Genomic DNA, 18619 nt, shown 5'->3' with positions numbered 1-18619 from the left:
TACATTTCATTGCTTAGAAACAGAGAGGAATAGGTACGTTTATTAAGATTCTACGTTCTTATTCCTCATAAAGTATAAAAACCAACACAGACAAGTAAAAGAAACTAGTATTTGAGAGAGAAAATATAGTTTTAAAAGTATATTTCTACCCCATATACATATGCATTTTAATGAAATTGTCTCCATTTTAAAAATACAGTTGTTAGAAAATGAAACTTGGATTAGTTAACAAACTTTAAAATTATACAAACATTGTATGTCCTAAGTGGTTACTCACTGAATGAAAGAAAAGTTTGAATTTTAAGATAAATTTAATTTTTTAAATGTCACAATCACAAGCGATGTCCTGTCTTCATCACTCACGTGTTAAAACCTCTTCTGAACAATGTAAAGAAAATAGATTGAATATTATAAAATGGCCAGTGTCTGAACAATGTAAAGAAAATAGATTGAATATTATAAAATGGCCGGTGTTCAATCTTTTGTACCTGAAATGGAAATTGCATAATGCTCGACCTAATAGAAAAAAAATGGAGTCTCTGACCACCACAAGTAGTATAAGTATGTAGCTATACAGTGACCCATTGTATACAGAAATGACAGAACATATTCAAATGTACCTTTTACTTTATTTTATAATACATTTATGTATTTTTACATTTTTATTTACATAGATTTTTTTATACCAGTCTACCACTTTACTACCTCATATCACATATTCATTGCTATGGTAGAACCTAGTGAGAAAATTATTAACGTTTAACCTTTATCTCTGTATTTTATACATTATATATTACATTTAAACTGTTATTGATTAAGAAACCATAACACTTAAACTCTTTCCACTTGGTAAAAAGCAAATGTTTATTTTTCTCTCAAAATTTGAGTGGTTATTATACATACAAACAGAAATATAAGTAATTAAAAATATGTATTTTATTTAAAAAATAATTTGAGAAATTTAAATAATTTCACTTTTATATGATTGTATAAAGTACTTAAGTACATTAATTATATTTGTATATATATACTTAGTGCATGATTCCTGATAATATTCTTGTAATTCATACAAATGTGTCATTGACTCATAATAATAGTGCTTAGGCCTGATCTGTTTGTTAAATACATTTGATTTATTTGTGTTGGGACATTAATATTTTGATTATGTGGTAAATACATAAAAATTCCAAATGTGGCAAAATCCTAATTATACACTTCAGAAACAAAAAAATCTAAAATAGTAATTATAACATATAATAACTTAAGAAACAGACTTCATTAACCATATCATGAAGATCCACAAGGTGGTGATATTCCCCAGTGCTTTTAAACCAAAATAAGGTGGAAAATAAGCTGAAAATAAGGTGGTCGAATGGTTCAATAAGGTTGAAGTTAAAATGACAAAACAGCCTGGGCACGGTGGCTTACACCTGTAATCCTAGCAGTTTGGGAGACCAAGACGAACAGATCGCTTGAGCTCAGGAGTTTGAGACCAGCCCGGGTAACACAGTGAGACCCTGTCTCTACAAAAAATACAAAATAGCCAGGTGTGGTGTATGCACCTGTAGTCCCAGCTACTTGAGATGCTGAGGTGAGATGAAGTGAGAGGATCACCTGAGCCTGGGAGGTCAAGGCTTCAGTGAGCCGACATCGCTCCACTGCACTCCAGACTGAGTGACAGAGTGAGACTGTCTCAAAAAAAAAAAAAAAAAAAAAAAAAAAAAGACAGCCACCTTTCCAGTATAAATACTGTTCAGTGATAGGAAAACATTATAGAATATTCTAACATGTAAACTACAGAGGGCCTATTTACTCAAAATACACACACACACACACACACACACACACACACCCCTAAGTATGTAGCTAAAATAAACAAACTCTTTTTTATTTTCAAAAAACGAGATAATACCAATTCTTTTTCCTAATAAGTTTAGACATATAGGGAGGAAAAAAAAAAGTAACACAATCAGCAAGTTGTCTGCCCCAGTTTAGAGAAAAGCAGGAAGAGATTTGCCAGGGAAACTGACTCTGTCAGAAATTAGGCCCTGTACTATTTAATGCTGTACATTCATTAGAATGGCAATGAGACAAGGCTGTGGACAATTCAAGGTCAGGAAAACAGTAGCCAGGCTTAGAGCAAAGTCGGGTTCAGACCTGAAGCCTCATCTCAACCTCTGGAAGTTCTGTAAATTATCGCTGAAGATATATCATTGAGTATATTAGGAAGCTACATGCTTATAAAATTAATGATTTATGTATTAAGTTTAAGATCTTAGGTGCTGTCTACTTTTCAAATATATGTGTCAATTATATCCACTCTTTTTATTCACTATATGTGGATTTTCTAAAAGACATAGCATTTTTCTTTAGCAGAACCATTAATGGACCTTTCAAAATATTTAAAAGTATTAACAAAAGATCTAGTTTTAGAAATAAAAGTGTTACTGAAATCATAGTTGAAAGCCAAAATATTAATTCAAAGACAGACAACTATGGAATATCAGCAAGAATATGCAGGCCAAAGTATTAGTATCTAGTAATGACTGAAGGAAGGAAAGGTTAGAATGGTAGAAAACGAATCAATGGTGCCTCAGGAAGAAAGTGAAAGAAGGTCAGGAAAGGGAAAGCAAAAGTATAAAATAAAGAGAGGCCGGGCACAGTGGTTCACGCCTGTAATCCCATCACTTTGGGAGGCCAAAGTGGGTGGATCACCTGAGGTCAGGAGTTCAAGACCAGCCTGACCAACATGGTGAAACCCTGTGTCTACTAAAAAAACAAAAAACAAACAAACACACACACAGACACACACACACACACACACACACACACACACACACAGAGGCAAACAAAAAGAAGCTAAGAGAAAAATAAGTAGCGGAAATAGTAAAACATATTGTTATATTAGATATAGCAACTGATTTGCATTTGCCTTAGCAGCTTCAGTGGAGTAATAAGAATACAATTCTGATTTGAATTTTAAAGAGTGAGGTCAGTTGAGGAAATAATGACAGTGATTATAGATTATTGCTGGTATTCAAGTTTAGGTGGTGGATTCATCTCCCAAGCTTCCTACTCTGGAGTGATTCACCAGTGACACCAAATGGTTCAGTGATGATTGAATCTTTGTGAAGTACAGCAACCCATTTAGTTTCCTGAAGCAATCTCTTCCCTTGGCTTCATTGACAGTACAATCTATTGGTCTTCTGATTCCCCTGACTACTCTTTCACATATTCTATTTCACTTAAAATGTATAATATATACATTTTAAGATAACCTCATACATACACATGGGTTCAATTATCTTGAATGATCATTTCTGGCACAATACAGGAAATCAATAAGCATATATATATACACACACACACACACACACATTGAGTCAGCAAAATAATTATTTTTCTAGTATTTGTACTAATCAGCTCTATTGTCATTTAATGATTTTTTTTAGCACAAACATTTTAAGAATATCTGGATTTGAATGTATTTTCTTTTTTTTTTTTGGATGGAGTCTGGCTCTGTCGCCCAGGCTGGAGTTCAGTGGCGCTATCTCTGCTCACTGCAAGCTCCACCTCCTGGGTTCAAGTGATTTTCCTGCCTCAGCCTTCCAAGTAACTGGGACTACAGGCACCCGCCACCACGCCCGGCTAATTTTTTGTATTTTAAGTAGAGAAGGGGTTTCACCATGTTAACCAGGATGATCTCAATCTCCTGACCTGGTGATCCACCCGCTTCGGCCTCCCAAAGTGCTAGGATTATAGGCATGAGCCACCATGCCTGGCCTGATTTGATTGTATTTTCTAAATAAAAATTGAATTGCTATTTAGGTTATTCCAGTACCAGCAAGTGGGCTGTTAAATCTTTAGATACAGCCTTTTAAGGTTTTTTAAAAATATGTCATTATATCAATTAGTATTTTTCAAACTGATCAAAAACTAAACAGTTTCAGATTTCCTATCTAAAGTTTACATTTTTTATATATGCCAGGTGGTTGTGAGCGCTTTGATCAAAACAACCTTACCTACTTTGAATGTGTTTCTTGTCTGCCTGATGATCTGGCTGATTTTTAGTATCATGGGAGTAGACTTATTTGCTGGCAGATTCTATGAATGCATTGACCCAATGAGTGGAGAAAGGTTTCCTTCATCTGAAGTCATGAATAAGAGTCAGTGTGAAAGCCTTCTGTTTAATGAATCCATGCCATGGGAAAATGCAAAAATGAACTTTGATAATGTTGGAAATGGTTTCCTTTCTCTGCTTCAAGTAGTAAGTACACTTTTGACTTTTCCTTACTAATTATATATTCATCCATATTGTAGGTTGAATGCAAAGGACAAAATGTGGGTGATTAATACATTTGGTTATAAAATATTTTAGCAATTGGTAGATAAATGTAATAGGACATACAACTATCAGGGGAACCCGCCCCCAATATTTCAGTGTAGGTTCTTTCTATTTTCCATGTCAGCTGACTGAGAAATAAAGAAAAAGAGTACAAAGAGAGGAATTTTACAGCTGGGCCGACGGGGGTGACATCACATATTGGTAGGACCATGGTGCCCACCTGAGCCTTAAAACCAGCATGTTTTTATTAAGGATTTCAAAAGGGGAGGGGGTGTACAAACAGGGAGTAGGTCACATGCTTCAAGGGGCAAAAAGCAGAACAAAGATCACATGCTTCTGAGGAAACAGGACAAGGACAAAATCAGAACTCCTGATGAGGGTCTATATGTTCAGCAGTGCACATATTGTCTTGATAAACATCTTAACAGAAAACAGGGTTCAAGAGCAGAGAACTTGTCTGACCAAAAATTTGCCAGGATGGAGTTTCCCAATCCTAGTAAGCCTGAGGGTACTGCAGGAGACCAGGGCTTATCTCAGTCCTTATCTCAACTGCATAGGACAGACATTCCCAGAGTGGCTGTTTATAGACCTCCCCGCAGGAATGAATTCCTTTCCCAGAGTATTAATATCAATATTCCTTGCTAGGAAAAGAATTTAGTGATATCTTCCCTACTTGCACATCTGTTTATAGGCTCTCTGCAAGAAGAAAAATATGGCTCTTTTTGCCCAACCCCGCAGGCAGTGAGACCTTATAGTTGTCTTCCCTTGTTCCCTAAAACTCGCTGTTATTCTGTTCTTTTTCAAGGTGCACTGATTTCATATTGTTCAAACACACATGTTTTACAATCAATTTGTACAGTTAACACAATTATCACAGTGGTCCTGAGGTACCAGTGAGACATACATCCTCAGCTTATGAAGATAACAGGATTAAGAGATTAAAGTAAGACAGGCGTAAGAAATTATAAAAATATTAATTTGGAAACTGATAAATGTCCATATTAAAACGAAATCTTCACAATTTATGTTCCTCTACCGTGACTCCAGCCAGTTCTACATTCTAGGTCCCTGACTTCCTGCAACATACAACACTAGGCTAATTTAAAGAGATAGGCCAGGCGCAGTGGCTCATGCCTGTAATCCCAGCACTTTGGGAGGCCGAGGTGGGCAGATCATGAGGTCAAGAGATCAAGACCATCCTAGCCAACATGGTGAAACCCCATCTCTGCTAAAAATACAAAAATTAGCTGGGTGTGGTGGCGCACGCCTGTGGTCCCAGCTACTTGGGAGGCTAAGGCAGGAGAATCGCTTGAACCTGGCAGGTGGAGGTTGCAGTGAGCCGAGATCATGCCACTGAACTCCAACCTGGTGACAAAGTGAGACACTCTCTCAAAAAAAAAAAAAAAAAAAAAAAGAGAGACAAAAGTTAAATACCGTCCCTGCCCCATTGGATGAAGGAAGTGGAGATGCTAGTAAATTTAACAGAGGAAATATAGATACTGGCCCACACTATTTTTACCACCGCTGATCAGGTTATATGGTAATGTATTAGTCAGGGTTTCCCTAGAGGGACAGAACTAATAGGATATATGTATCTTATTATATATATGTAATATGTATCCTATTATATATTATCCTATATAATAATATATATTATATATCCCATTATATATTATTTATCCCATTATATATTATCCCATATAATAATATATATTCTATGTATATTTTGTGTGTGTGTGAAAATATATATATATATCTCTCCCATTAGTTCTGTCCCTCTAGGGGACCCTGACTAATACATTACCCCATAACTTGATCAGTGGTGGTAAAAATAGTTTGGGCCAGTATCTGTATTTCGTCTGTTAAATTTACTTGCTTCTCCACTTCCTTCATATATATATATAGGATATATATGTGAATATATATACATACACACATATATATATAAAGAAGAGTTTATTAAGTATTAACTTACATGATCAATGATCACAGGGTCCCACAATAGGCTGTCTGCAAGCTTGAGGAGCAAGGAGAGCCAGTCTGAGTCTCAAAACTGAAGAATTTAGAGTCCAGTGTTTGAGGGCAGGAAGCATCCGGCATGGGAGAAAAATATAGGCTGGGAGGCTAGGCCAGTCTCATCTTTACACATTTTCCTGCCTGCTTTATATTTGCTGGCAGCTGATTAGATTGTGTCCACCAGATTAAGGGTGGGTCTGCCTTTCCCAGCCCATTGACTCAAATGTTAATCTGCTTTGGCAACACCCTCACAGACATGCCCAGGATCAATACTTTGCATCCTTCAATCCAATCAAGTTGACAGTCAGTATTAACCATCACAGGTAATAATTATTTGGTCCAATCCAAGTCGCTACATTTTATCTCTTTAGCATTTTGAGGAACTGCTACTCAGTGACTCAGTATCCAGCAGATGTGAAGAGTTGAACAATTCCTCTTATGTCTCTCACAGAAAAGAAAATGTATAGCAGCTACAAGTCACCATGACACATGGTCGCATGTATTTATTTACCATTTATGTATTTGTTTCTCTATTTATCTTTTTCTAGTCATACTATCTTAAAATATTTTGTTACTACAAATAAACTAAGTACTTGCAATAGTTGTTAACAGACAATATAATAATGAAAATGTTGAGAATCCCGATGACACAGTATATGGAAGTGTGGCAAACCTGTGCCAAATGTTTCAGTGCACGAATAACAGATTGAGATTTTACTTTTTATTTGCCAGGAAGCATAAATTTTAAATGCATGTCATTTTTACAGGCAACATTTAATGGATGGATCACTATTATGAATTCAGCAATTGATTCTGTTGCTGTAAGTATAATATCATTTTAAAGTCATTGTTAGGATACAAGCAAAGTCATTTTTGCAATTTGAGCACAGGACACCAGTAATAATGAATAGAAATTAAATGCTTTTCAGATTGGATATTTCATTGGCAGTGAAATTCTTCCAGAGTTATTATATACAATGATTGAGGTCCCATAGGCTCATTTGAAAGGTTACCAGATTTTGCAACAATGGTTAAATGAATGAAATGAACTTTAACATTCATACAAAGCAATGATATCCTTTTGCCAAAGAGCAAAAAGAAAACAGTTTCTTAGGTAGCATTGTTGGGTTTTCTTGTCATAAATTGTTTTATAAAACTTGTTTTAAAAAGCCGATATCAATAATTTGCTTATTTTAAACTTCTAGGTAAATATACAGCCTCATTTTGAAGTCAACATCTACATGTATTGTTACTTTATCAACTTTATTATATTTGGAGTATTTCTCCCTCTGAGTATGCTGATTAGTGTTATTATTGATAATTTCAACAAGCATAAAATAAAGATAAGTATAAATATTATTTGTTTATCCAATGTCTGAGGAAATCAGGCATATACATAAATATATAAATGCCCTGCTTCAAATAATTGGCTTTGGATTCAGCTTAATGTCATTTTTATTTGACATGTATCTTAAAAAATCATGATTAATGTTCCTGCACTTTGATGAACATTGCCAAAATGTTCATCTTTACATTGACTTTTAAATCCAAAATATGTACTACACAGTCAAGTTTAAAAGTTAAAAATTATAAGTGTCTGTGTAAAAATTACAAGTGTTTTGAAAATAGTGATGTACTGCAAAATAAATACTGTATGTAAAATTTTCTATCTTAACAAATATGTGAAGAGTTCCAGAAAAAAAGCACTCTTTTACTCACTGTTATATTTAAAGCCTTCATAGTCAGCCAGCATGGACATCTTTCTAAGTTAGAGTAGTCCTTTCTGCTAGAAGTAGAGAGAGTCATAAATCCTAATTGGGTGGCCTAAGTAGGAGTGCTTGAACCCGATAAGACAGAGTTCAGAGACAGAATTGAGTAACTACTGTTTCATGCCATTTCTAAAAAGCAACTTCCTTCAGAGCCTCCACAAATGCAAACGACTAAAAAGACATGTAAGTCGAGTTGTTTTACACAGGCACCTAATCTCTTTTGGGAAGCCTTCCAAAAAAGTCAAAGGAAAGAATAGTTTAATTTTGAAATTTTATCTTCAGCCATGTAATCAAACTTTAGCCATGTGTAAAATCTGGTACAGTAGACCCTCCTTATCCAAGGGGACTTTGTTCCAAGACCTCCAGTGGATGTCTGAAACTGCAGGGTAGTACCTAACCTGATTGCTGTAAATCAAAACATGTTTCTGTTCACGTTAAGATGGCTTTTCCATGACGAAGGCTTATCATGCACTGTGGCCATTTGCAGTTTGAAGTATAACAGCAAATCAAGCATACATTTATTTTTCATTCTTCACAATTTCATGGACAGAAGATTCATTCATACCATAGATTTGACAGCCTCAGCATATATATATATATATATATATATATATATATATATATATATTTTTTTTTTTTCTTTCCTTAAGTCAAGCACTTTCACCTTTTCTCTTAAAGGAAGCACTTTGCAGCTTCCTTTTGGCATATTCGAATGCCAGCATCACTTCTCTTGCATTTTGGGGGTTATTATTAATTAAAATAAGATTATTTGAACACAGTCGCTGCGATAACAGATATAGCTGCAGAGTGACTAATGTGTGGGTGGCATAGACTGAGTGGACAAAGGGATGTCCACTCAGTCTATGAGTGTCCAGGGATATGCTGGACAAAGGGATGATTCACATTCCAATCTCCACAGAGCAGGATGGCACAAGATTTCATCACACAACTCAGACCCACATGAAATTTAAAATGTATTAACTATTTATTTTTAGTATTTTTCATGCAATAATTTCCAACTGTGGTTGACCATGGCTAACTGATGCTGTGGAAAGTGAGACTTCAGATAAGGGGGGACTACTTTATATCACTCTTGAGTCTCCACCAATGAAATAGGAGTAGACAGCTGAGTGATCAAATGTGATTTTGATTGAATGCTTCAGCTTTCTATGAATATCAACCCTGTAGGATAACATACTAAGATTTGCTTCTAGGCTTCGAATTGGTGTTTGCCACCAATTTAAGCGAGCAAGTCCTGATTTAGAGCAGTAACAATTCCTAATTCCTAGGACATGACATTATTCACTTCACATATATTACATAAGATACTGAAATTAGCACTATAAACACAAAAATTAATAAGTCCTCAAATGTGCTATGAAGAAGCAAGCACAAGGTACTTTTGGAATAATAGTAAAAAAAATCTTCTGATAGTATATGAAAAATAAAGCAATATACAGTCATATAAAAATGATCACATATGATCATTTCTGTTTATTTGTGCTTATTAAAAGATACAAATCAACTTTTCCTTTAGCTGTTGAACTCAACCTTTCTTAGTAAATATTTCCAAATATCCCCTGCTGTTTCTCCTTTGTCCTCTTCTACAACCCTATGTGAAAATAGAGTTGACGCTTCCCTAAGAGAGTGCTCTTAGAGATTACTGAATTTCTGTCACTATCGGCGTGTATTCTGTATGTGCTTTTTATGGATTTTTGGGCAGAAAGTCAGACATGTTCAAACATGATTTCATTCACTGCAGTTAAGCCTTTCTTTAGAAGAGTAAATCAATAATTGCCAAGTCTTTAAAATGCATACTAATATAAGGGAAAATTTGGATTAAGTGCTATTTTAATATATTTTTCTTTCCTTTCTTTACCTGGGAGGCTCAAATATCTTTATTACAGTTAAACAGAGAAAACAGTACCGCAGGCTGAAGAAGTTAATGTATGAGGACTCTCAAAGACCAGTACCTCACCCACGAGTAAGGAAATGTCTAGATTTTTTGAAATTTCAATGGAGGTGTTTTTTATATATTATTTTAAAAGCCTTAAATGCTTTTGACAAAATTTTTGCATCCCTTAACAAAGCTTTTCATGGTCATTTTGTTTGTTTGTTTGTTTTTACTATATGTTATAGTTTGACAAAAATTTAGGTTCACACTCTCGTTTATTTTGGGAAGAAAGTTGTAGAGTATAAAGACCATATATATGTATATGTATCCTATTAATGGGACTATTACACCTGTTTTTTTACCCACAGAACAAACTCCAAGGATTCATTTTTGACTTGGTAACAAGCCAAGTTTTTAATGTCATTGTTATGGTTCTTATATGTTTCCAAGCAATAGCCATGATGATAGACACTGATGGTCAGAGTCTAGAAATGTACATTGCTCTCTACTGGATTAACTCAATTTTTGTTATGCTATATACTATGGAATGTATACTGAAGCTCATCGCTCTCCGTTGTTTTTATTTCACCATTGTGTGGAACATTTTTGATTTTATGGTGGTTATTTTCTCCATCACAGGTGAGATTTTCTTTAGTCAAATTTTTATTCATAATAATATTAATTCAAGCAAGCTCTTACACTAAATATCTCATGAAATATAGTCTCCTAATAAGCAAAACAGATAGGGATCTTCTTTTATTTTCAACAGGAATGCTTCACATTTGTATTCATACATGTACCACCCATGCCTGATAGAGATAAGATGTTCAAAAATATTTCTTGGACTAATAACATAGACTTTGCATCACAAGCCACCAGGTGAATGTTTAGTCACCCCTTCATTCTGTAATATACATTAATTTTCTAGATGACACTAGAAAGATCTTTATGCCTTAGAATGATGTAACCTTTCAAGTCTGCTATTATTTCCTTCCCTCTAATCTCTAAAACTATTTATAACTTATACAATACTAGAGTTTCAGGCTTTAATAAATTTGTTGCTTGTTTTCTCTTACTTAGGAGATCTCTCTCTTATTTAATAAATATAATTCTCTTTGTGAATAAAGGCTGTATTATATGCAAAAAATTTAGTCAACAAGATAGGTATAATTTCTGTGTACACATAGCTTACAGTCTATTAAAGGATATAGATAATTAAACAGTACATTTTAATATGTGCTATTAAGGTTATGGTAGGGAAGGCACAGAGTGCTGCAGCAGCATAGCAGAAGGAGGTCACCTAATCAGTGAGTAGAGGTCGGAGAAAACTTTATGGAAGACGTGAAATCTAATTAGAGACTTTTCAGATAAGGAGATAGCCAAGCAAAGAATTTAGTGTCAAAGAGTTTCGGGCAGAGAGAAGTTTGTCTGCTTCCCCATAACACACATATTATGATGTAAGTTCCATGAGAGTAGGAACAATATTTAGGTTTACTGCATCAAGCACTATTCTATGTATTGAGTAGTAGAAAATGTAGATAAACTGTTTGCCCAGATGTGCTTCCAAATATTCACTCATTCAGTTGATAGTGGAAACAATGCAACTAACTACTGAAAAAAACCGTAAGTTTCAGAAAAGAAGAAACTATCAGAAAAACTGATAGAAAAGTATGTGAAGACAGGAGGGAGCTGATAGGAAGAAGGCAGAGGAAGGATGGAATTAGAGTCCTGTAAGACTGAAGGGGACTTCATCAGAGAACTGGAACGAAAAGCAATTGCAGTCAGAGAGAAAGCAGTTTGAATTTGAAATTTCAGAAGGCAAGGTATCCTGGGTCCAGAATGTGATTGTAAGTGTGGATTTGTAAAATGATGGAGAAGAATATAATAACTTGAGAAGACCAAAGACAGAAAGTAGCTTTTAAATGGATTGTTGATGGTAGATGCTAAGGTGAAATGAGAGAGATTGTCAGTTATTGAAGTATTCAATGAATATGAATGAAGACTGAGTAGACTATAGAGCCAAGGAATGGTAGAAAATGATATAGCTGAATGGCATGACCCACAGTGTCAAAAATCTCTTTCTTTATAAAGATAATAGGAAGGAAAAGTGACCAGAAATCATATTGAAAAGAAAGATATATATTTTTTCTTTCTAATCTGAGGAAAGTGGAGTGGGGAAGAATGAGCTCCCTGTATTTGCGAGGGTTGCAAGGGAAATAGAGGCTTCAAGATAGAGCCAGATTTAGCCATCATCCTCTGCAAACTGAAACAGGAACAGAAATCCAAACACTACATATTCTTACTTATACGTGGGAGTTGAACAATGAGAACACATGGACACTGAGAGGGGAACAACACACACCAGGGTCTGTTGGAGGGTGGGGCGTGAGGGGAAGGAACTTAGAGGACTGGTCCATAGGTGCAGCAAACCACCATGGCACATGTATCACTGTGTAACAAACCTGCATGTTCTGCACATGTATCCTGGTGTTTTTTTTTTTAGAAGAAATAAAAACAAAATTTAAAAAAAGAACCTCCCCCCCTAAAAAAAAAGAGATTGGGTTAAAAAATTAGTGATGAGAATGCAGAGGAATTAATTCACAAATTAGTGATACTTCCATCGTAATGAAAGAATTTGGAGGGTTGAAGGGAAATGAGAATTTAGGTCAGAGTAGAAGATTCACTAAAGCACTATAGAGATAGGGTATTGATAGGATAGAACATCAGCGAGAAATGTTATCTTAGGCAGAGACCAAGTTTAACAGAAATGTGAGACATGATTCCTCCAGATTCAACAAACCTACCGTATCACTTAGAAGTCTCTTGGGATTCTTCCTTCCACTACCTTCTCAACTCAAAATAAACTACATTCTGTCTAATACTTCCAGAGAACATGTCTTTAATGTAATTATAATTTTAACTTGTTTGATAGTTCTTGTGTTAATCACTGCCATACTTCCCTCATCTAACTACCACAGTTACAAAAAAGTTCTAAAAAAGAAAGACTTATTTATTCAACTCATATTTAAAGTTCCTGGAGCCCCAGTACTATTTATGAAATAAAGAAATTAAATTATAATCTATGAATCATGAAATGCCAGACATTTCTGTAATTATATTTACCAATTAGGTCTTTCTGCTTTATAATTATTTTAAATGTCTATCACTAGTTTCTAAATTATAAGGTTCCCGAAGACAGAAATCATGTCATTCATCTTTGCATATTGATGTGATATATTTATTGGGCATTCAATAAAAGTTACATATTTTTGATCCAATAGCAATAAAAATTTATGATCCAATTTCTTGATCCAATAGCAATAAAAAATTTCTTGATCCAATAGCAATAAAAAATTATGACTATTGTCCTACATTACAGAATCAGGTCATCTGTAATTCCACAACTGCTTGATCTGTACTACTCTTAGATTATGTTACAGAAAAATAATCTTCCAAATTTAGCTAGATACCCTAAGCATTGATACAGTTGGTGTTTAGCTGACCCAAACTTTCAACATACTAACTGTTAAATGAGAATGATTAGTAAAATGGAAGGGATCAATAAAGGATTAATAAAACATAGGGAAAAACGATTAAGTGTAAAATAATTTATAGTACTCAAAATACAATTGTGTTTGAATAATTGTATAGCCTACTTTATCTTTTCCCACCCCCAGGACTATGTCTGCCTATGACAGTAGGATCCTACCTTGTGTCTCCTTCATTTGTGCAACTGATACTTCTCTCACGGATCATTCACATGCTGCGTCTTGGAAAAGGACCAAAGGTGTTTCATAATCTGATGCTTCCTTTGATGTTGTCCCTCCCAGCATTATTGAACATCATTCTTCTCATCTTCCTGATCATGTTCATCTATGCCATATTTGGAATGTACAATTTTGCCTATGTTAAAAAAGAAGCTGGAATTAATGATGTGTCTAATTTTGAAACCTTTGGCAGCAGTATGCTCTGTCTTTTTCAAGTTGCAATATTTGCTGGTTGGGATGGGATGCTTGATGCAATTTTCAACAGTAAATGGTCTGACTGTGATCCTGATAAAATTAACCCTGGGACTCAAGTTAGAGGAGATTGTGGGAACCCCTCTGTTGGGATTTTTTATTTTGTCAGTTATATCCTCATATCATGGCTGATCATTGTAAATATGTATATTGTTGTTGTCATGGAGTTTTTAAATATTGCTTCTAAGAAGAAAAACAAGACCTTGAGTGAAGATGATTTTAGGAAATTCTTTCAGGTATGGAAAAGGTTTGATCCTGATAGGACCCAGTACATAGACTCTAGCAAGCTTTCAGATTTTGCAGCTGCTCTTGATCCTCCTCTTTTCATGGCAAAACCAAACAAGGGCCAGCTCATTGCTTTGGACCTCCCCATGGCTGTTGGGGACAGAATTCATTGCCTCGATATCCTACTTGCTTTTACAAAGAGAGTTATGGGTCAAGATGTGAGGATGGAGAAACTTCTTTCAGAAATAGAATCAGGGTTTTTGTTAGCCAACCCTTTTAAGATCACGTGTGAGCCAATTACGACTACTTTGAAACGAAAACAAGAGGCAGTTTCAGCAACCATCATTCAACGTGCTTATAAAAATTACCGCTTGAGGCGAAATGACAAAAATACATCACACATTCATATGATAGATGATGATAGAGATGTTCACGCTACTAAAGAAGGTGCCTATTTTGACAAAGCTAAGGAAAAGTCACCTATTCAAAGCCAGATCTAATCCCACTTACCACCTCTTTGCATATTTCTTCACATATCTGAAAATGTTGAAAGCCTAAGCCAGGAATAAAAGATCAGAAAAAGTAGAGATAATAATCAATTCTTTACAACCCGTGGTAATTAAGCTCATATTCACAAGACTTCATGCCAATTCACTTTTTAGCATTATATCTAACAAATCCAGAGAACCCTTAATATTGCTGTCGTGAGTTTAAAGTGGGTTAAAGTGGCCATTTGACAATCTCATGTTTGTTTTCTCTACATGGCTTATATGATGTGTGCCTTCTAGGGAATGAAGGGAAGTGGTGATAGAGATCAGCAGCAGCAGGGGCTTTCTTTTATATTTTATGTATAATTTAATGGGCTTCAAGTCACCACTATTAAGACTCACAAGTAAGCAAATACTTTCCTGATGTGGGATGGTGAAATGCTACCGGCTATTAAATCATCAACTTGCCTAGACAAATGCCAATTGGAAGAAAGGAGAGAGCAGTTCTTTAGAAAGTGCCTTTGAGATCAGCCTCAGAGATTCTTGGGCTGATTAAAACTGCATTTGAAAAAGATTGGTTGAAGCTCTATGTTTATTTTTGTATGTTCTTGTTTTCTTTTCATTTTGGAACGGGGAATGAATAGGATTTCATTGTGCTCGAGCTCCTGGTTTCTCATCTCTGGCTAGTTCCACCTAAGCTCTGGCGCTCGAACAGGACAGATTCATAAAACAGGAAGCATAAAGGAGAGTTAAGGCCTACATTTTTTTGCATTTTCTTCTCATTTCCACCTATTTTTTTAAAAAGTATACATTTACTAAAATGATATAATAGATAATATGTTAATAGACTCAAGCTTTACCTTATTATGAAATTGATGTATTTTTACCAGTTATTTCTAATGTAACATTAAATATATAAGATCTGACAAATGTATATTTAAATATGAATTAGAAGAGTTGAGAGCTACCATTATGTACAGGGATTCTCACAGTGTCTTGACCCTTAACTGGGAAGTTGTGGCAACTTGAAGGTACTTTTTACCGTATGTTATAATTCTTTATAACTTAGAGAAAGACAATGGTCACTCAAACTATGGGAACTATGAATTAGGAGATAAAAGTTTAAATTTGTTGTTGTTTTATAACATTAGTATGTACAAGTGAGTTTTCCCTTATATATTTACATTTTCAAGGTTTTTAATCTTATCATATACATCAGTACTCTATAAAATGTTTTATATTCAAAGAACTGTAAAATCCTAAACATTAGTTTTCACTATTGAAATTATTTTTTAAATATAGACATAAATAGTTGTCCTTTGACTTATTCATATAAATATAGTCATTTACTTCCATGTAGTTTGAGATTCTGCAAGTTATTCCGACTGTATGAAGATTGATTTCAGTGAGCCTGCTAAGCCCTAAAAGATTCAGAAAGAAAATTTATATGTTATTGATTTAAATGTCATCCTTTAAGTATGTTATGTAACATTCCGTATAATTTATGGATCAGTAATTGTATTTTATTCTGAATGCATGATCTCAAGCCTTAATTATTATAATCTTTCTTTGCCCCTCAGAAATTGAATAACCTAACCAAGATGCCTTTAGGGGATGCCCTAAATGAATGTAATTTCAGGGTGTTTTTTTCCTCTCTTAAGTGTTCCTTCCCTTTCTCCCCCTGCTCTCCGTCATGTTATGGGGACCAGTGAGGAACCAGTGTTGACTTGGTGAAAATGTGACAGCTGGTGCTTTATCTAAGCTTCTCTGTTTTGTATTTCTTGGGAATCCTTTACTGTGGAAACTGCTTCAGATACTGAAACTGAATCATAACTTGCTTCTGTAGATTGCATAAAGACAACAAACTGATTTTAGTTTGAAAAGTATGTCTTTTACTTGTAAACCTTGTTTGCCAGTTAGCTTCCAAAAGCTGTGTAAAGAGTTATTTTTAACAAAGTCTTAACAATATGTTACTTTTTAGATACTATAGAAAATAATAAATGTAACTTGTAAACCACATTAAGCTATGTTTGTTTTTAATTTGATAAATCATGTTGGCAACTTTGTGTAGTATACTTTTTAAAAATAAGCTTTACATTGAAGTTTGTTAATTCAGGCTTAAAACTGGAAACAGTTGTGCTCTCTTTAGATCACATAATTTTGTAAAACAAATTTTAGTAAGCTTACCAGAGACCCCTACACATTAACAAGATATAAAAAGATCACTCTTCTATCAAAATTATAATGATAATTTTACTAGATATATTTTCGTGTTATTAGAATTTGCTTTCTGGAAGAAAATACTGAAATTAAATTTATTGGTACGCTACTATTTATCAATTTCTGCATCTTCAAAAATTTTATTGTGCTTCATTAATAGATATAATACACTTGAAATTGTTTTAAAGATAATGGTAACAGCTACCATTTATTGAGCACACTCCTATGCCCAGCCTTATCCTATGTATTTATCATGCATGAAGAAGTGATCACTCTTAGTTCATGAGTGAAAAAAGTTAGGTTTAGAAAGGTCACGAAGTTTTTATATGGCAGAGACCTTATAAGTAAAACGGCCAGGACTCTAAACCAGGTCCAGTTACAGAACCTTGATATGTTTTCTCTCACACTCACCCTCGCTCTCTCTCTCTCTCTCTCTCCATCTCCCTCTGTCCCACTTTCCCCATTTAGTGAAGGGAATTTTAAAAGTAGAGACATTCCCTGAAAAAAGGGACGTCACGAGAGAGAAAATTACAGAAGTTGAAAAATTCAATATTTTGTGAATGCTGAATACTAAAGGTAAACTCATCCTATTCAGATAAAGATATATCTGAGACTGAAGAGCTTACTGACTACTGAGGGGAAACATAACTATGCAGCTGGTTATCCTAATATGTGATAATTTTTATACTATGAGTGTACATTGTAATACACATATAGGAAGGAATAATGGGTTCTGTGTTGGATATCAGAGATGAAGTGAGTAAAGTGGGCCCCTGCAGAAAAGGAGGACTTTATCAATTAAAGAAGCGATTTTATTAAACACACAGGCACGTGTAAGGAGAAGAGTCCACCACAGAGATGAGACCGGGGCATCCAGCTTACAGTTCTTCATGCTGGAGGATAAAGAGATATGAGCCAAGGAGACAATGAAATTCCTATTGCAGAGATCAGCTAGAAAATCTGAGTAGAATTACTCTGGACACCTCAAATCCCTTCTCAGACATGTTTTATTTTCCTCTTTGGTTTTTGAACTTTCTCTTCTGTTATCTGTTCCTTTCCATAAATTCTGGGTCTGCATTCTTAGCTATAAAGAACTCCAGTTAATAAAGAACTCCAGTCAATAAAGAACTCCAGTGAATGAGTCTTCACAAGTGGAAATTTTCATCTTTATGTTTGGTAAACTAAAACTTTCAGGGTTAGACACTTAATCATCTCCTCATCCGTATAGAAACCTCTGTCTTCAATTACTTATAATCACACACTGGCTCAAAGAATTCTATCTCAACTCCAGCCCCAGGTTCTACTCACTGTCCAGGTGGCATAACCCTATACTCCTGGATTCTAGCCTAGGCTCTTTGAAAGTCTACACCTTCAAATGATCCATAAGTTTGCAGTCCACATTTATACACAATTTTATCACCATTTTTTCCTTATTTTCTCCCTCCATTTTGTCCTTTTATAAAAATCTGTTGAGCACCTCCTAGATATTAGGCACAACAATTTAGAGATAAATAGGATTGCTCTTATCCTTAAAAAGTCATCTCTTAGTGTGACAAAACACCATGTTGGAACTATTTGTTAACTCCCTTCCAATAACGGAGATCCTCACCAAGAGCTAGTGGAAAGTCTTACTGAACTTAGCA

General features: G+C 34.8%; 1 protein-coding gene across 1 annotated transcript in view; it reads left to right on the top strand.

Moving 5' to 3' along the window:
• SCN7A (sodium voltage-gated channel alpha subunit 7) overlaps positions 1-16775 on the top strand; it is a 96154-nt gene extending 79379 nt beyond the window's left edge. The window contains exons 20-25 of the mRNA XM_038001981.2: positions 3989-4267; positions 7129-7182; positions 7567-7704; positions 10010-10114; positions 10393-10663; positions 13702-16775. Coding sequence (XP_037857909.2) covers positions 3989-4267; positions 7129-7182; positions 7567-7704; positions 10010-10114; positions 10393-10663; positions 13702-14768 — 1914 coding nt within the window. The 3' untranslated portion in view covers positions 14769-16775. The remainder of the gene's footprint in view (positions 1-3988; positions 4268-7128; positions 7183-7566; positions 7705-10009; positions 10115-10392; positions 10664-13701) is intronic.
• The last annotated feature ends 1844 nt before the right edge of the window (positions 16776-18619 follow it).

The sequence above is a fragment of the Chlorocebus sabaeus genome, chromosome 10 (assembly GCF_047675955.1).
Source record: "Chlorocebus sabaeus isolate Y175 chromosome 10, mChlSab1.0.hap1, whole genome shotgun sequence".
Classification (NCBI taxonomy): Eukaryota; Metazoa; Chordata; class Mammalia; order Primates; family Cercopithecidae; genus Chlorocebus; species Chlorocebus sabaeus.
The sequence above is the reverse complement of the archived record's forward strand: the minus strand, read 5'-3'. Positions and strand labels throughout refer to the sequence as shown.